The sequence below is a fragment of the Cnephaeus nilssonii genome (genome assembly GCF_951640355.1).
Source record: "Cnephaeus nilssonii genome assembly, chromosome: 15".
Classification (NCBI taxonomy): domain Eukaryota; kingdom Metazoa; phylum Chordata; class Mammalia; order Chiroptera; family Vespertilionidae; genus Cnephaeus; species Cnephaeus nilssonii.
Genome location: NC_137086.1, coordinates 35,832,846 through 35,834,071, shown reverse-complemented (window position 1 = coordinate 35,834,071; position 1,226 = coordinate 35,832,846). Strand labels below are relative to the sequence as shown.

The 1,226-nt window shown below is 49.3% G+C and overlaps 1 protein-coding gene across 1 annotated transcript; it reads right to left on the bottom strand.

The window, feature by feature from the left end:
• Positions 1-229: 229 nt before the first annotated feature.
• Positions 230-894, bottom strand: LOC307111636 (uncharacterized protein; the record flags this gene model as incomplete). The annotated part of the gene is made up of 2 exons (XM_079791629.1): positions 230-737; positions 829-894. The coding sequence occupies 2 exons, from the start codon at positions 892-894 to the stop codon at positions 381-383; spliced, it is 423 nt and encodes a 140-aa protein (XP_079647755.1). The 3' UTR covers positions 230-380.
• Between the last annotated feature and the right edge of the window lie 332 nt (positions 895-1,226).

Sequence of the window (1,226 nt, the reverse complement as noted above, 5' to 3'; positions counted from 1 at the left end):
GGTGGGAGTTTGCCGAAACGAGAACTCTCTTAGCCTGTGGGAGGGAGTGAGGATTAGGACAGCCTTAGGCAGGCAGATTGGTGCTACCTGGTAAGGGTGAAGACATGCATGTATGCATAGCCTCTTACCTGGATTCTTTTATGTTTTTTTAACTAAAAGAATTGACAAATCTATTTTCACAGTTCACAATACAAATGAAACTAGCTTTTTTTTTTTTTTGGTCCCCCTATTCCCCTCCAAAACTATTCTCTCTGATAAGAAGGGGGAGCAAGTCTTCCTTGTCATGCCATTAGAGAAAAAACACAAAGTCACAGCACCCTGGTCGCCTGGTGAAGTAGAGAAGTAACATAAAACTAACAGCAAGAGGCTCCCTTCTCTCCTTATCTGTCTGGTGGAGTCATTCCTGGCCGAGTGGACATCATCATGGGATGGGTGAGAGGTCTCATCGTTGGGGGCCCAGCTGACATCATCCCCGGAGGGGGAGGACCCATCACTGGCATCATGGGAGGACCAGGGAGATTGCGGGGGGCGGCGGGGGGAGGAGGAGCAGAGAATGGAGTAGAGGTATCTTTTGGTTGCTTTGCCCGTTGGGCTCTGAGCCTGCGCTTCCATTTCTGATAGTAATCTTCCACGTTCTCTGTGTGTTTCCTCCCACTGCAATGTGTCTTTCTCACAGCAGGTGAGTCATGAGTGAGGTATGTGTCGCAAAGGTCACCATAAAACTTGGGCGTGTTGCTCTGCAGGCGGTTGGCCGCTCCATTAAGTGCTGCTGGAAATGACTTACCTGGATTCTTCTATCCTCCATTCTTCTGAAACTTGGCCGCCCACTCCATCTTCCTCAGGGGCTGCTCGGACCACAGCCCTTTCCTCTTTAGATGCCCCGTGGCTCGCCATTGCCTATGAAGAAACGTCACACTCTAATGACAATTAGGCTTTCATGGTGTAACGCCTTTTGGTTTAGATCCCACTCTGCCCCACGTTCTAGTACTAGCACGCCTCCCGTAAAATTAATTCCCAAGCTGAAATGCCTCTTTTAAGTCCTTAACCATATTAAATGTCAAATACGGGAGAGGTGGAGCTGGGGATAATCTGATTTTATACCTTCACGTTACAGATGAGAATCCTGGGGCCCAGGGAGGCTGCATGTCTACTCGAGGAGGAGACCGCAGCTTTTCTGCGTTCCCAATCAGGGCTTCTACCTCTGTAACCTCTCCTGGGCAGACCTA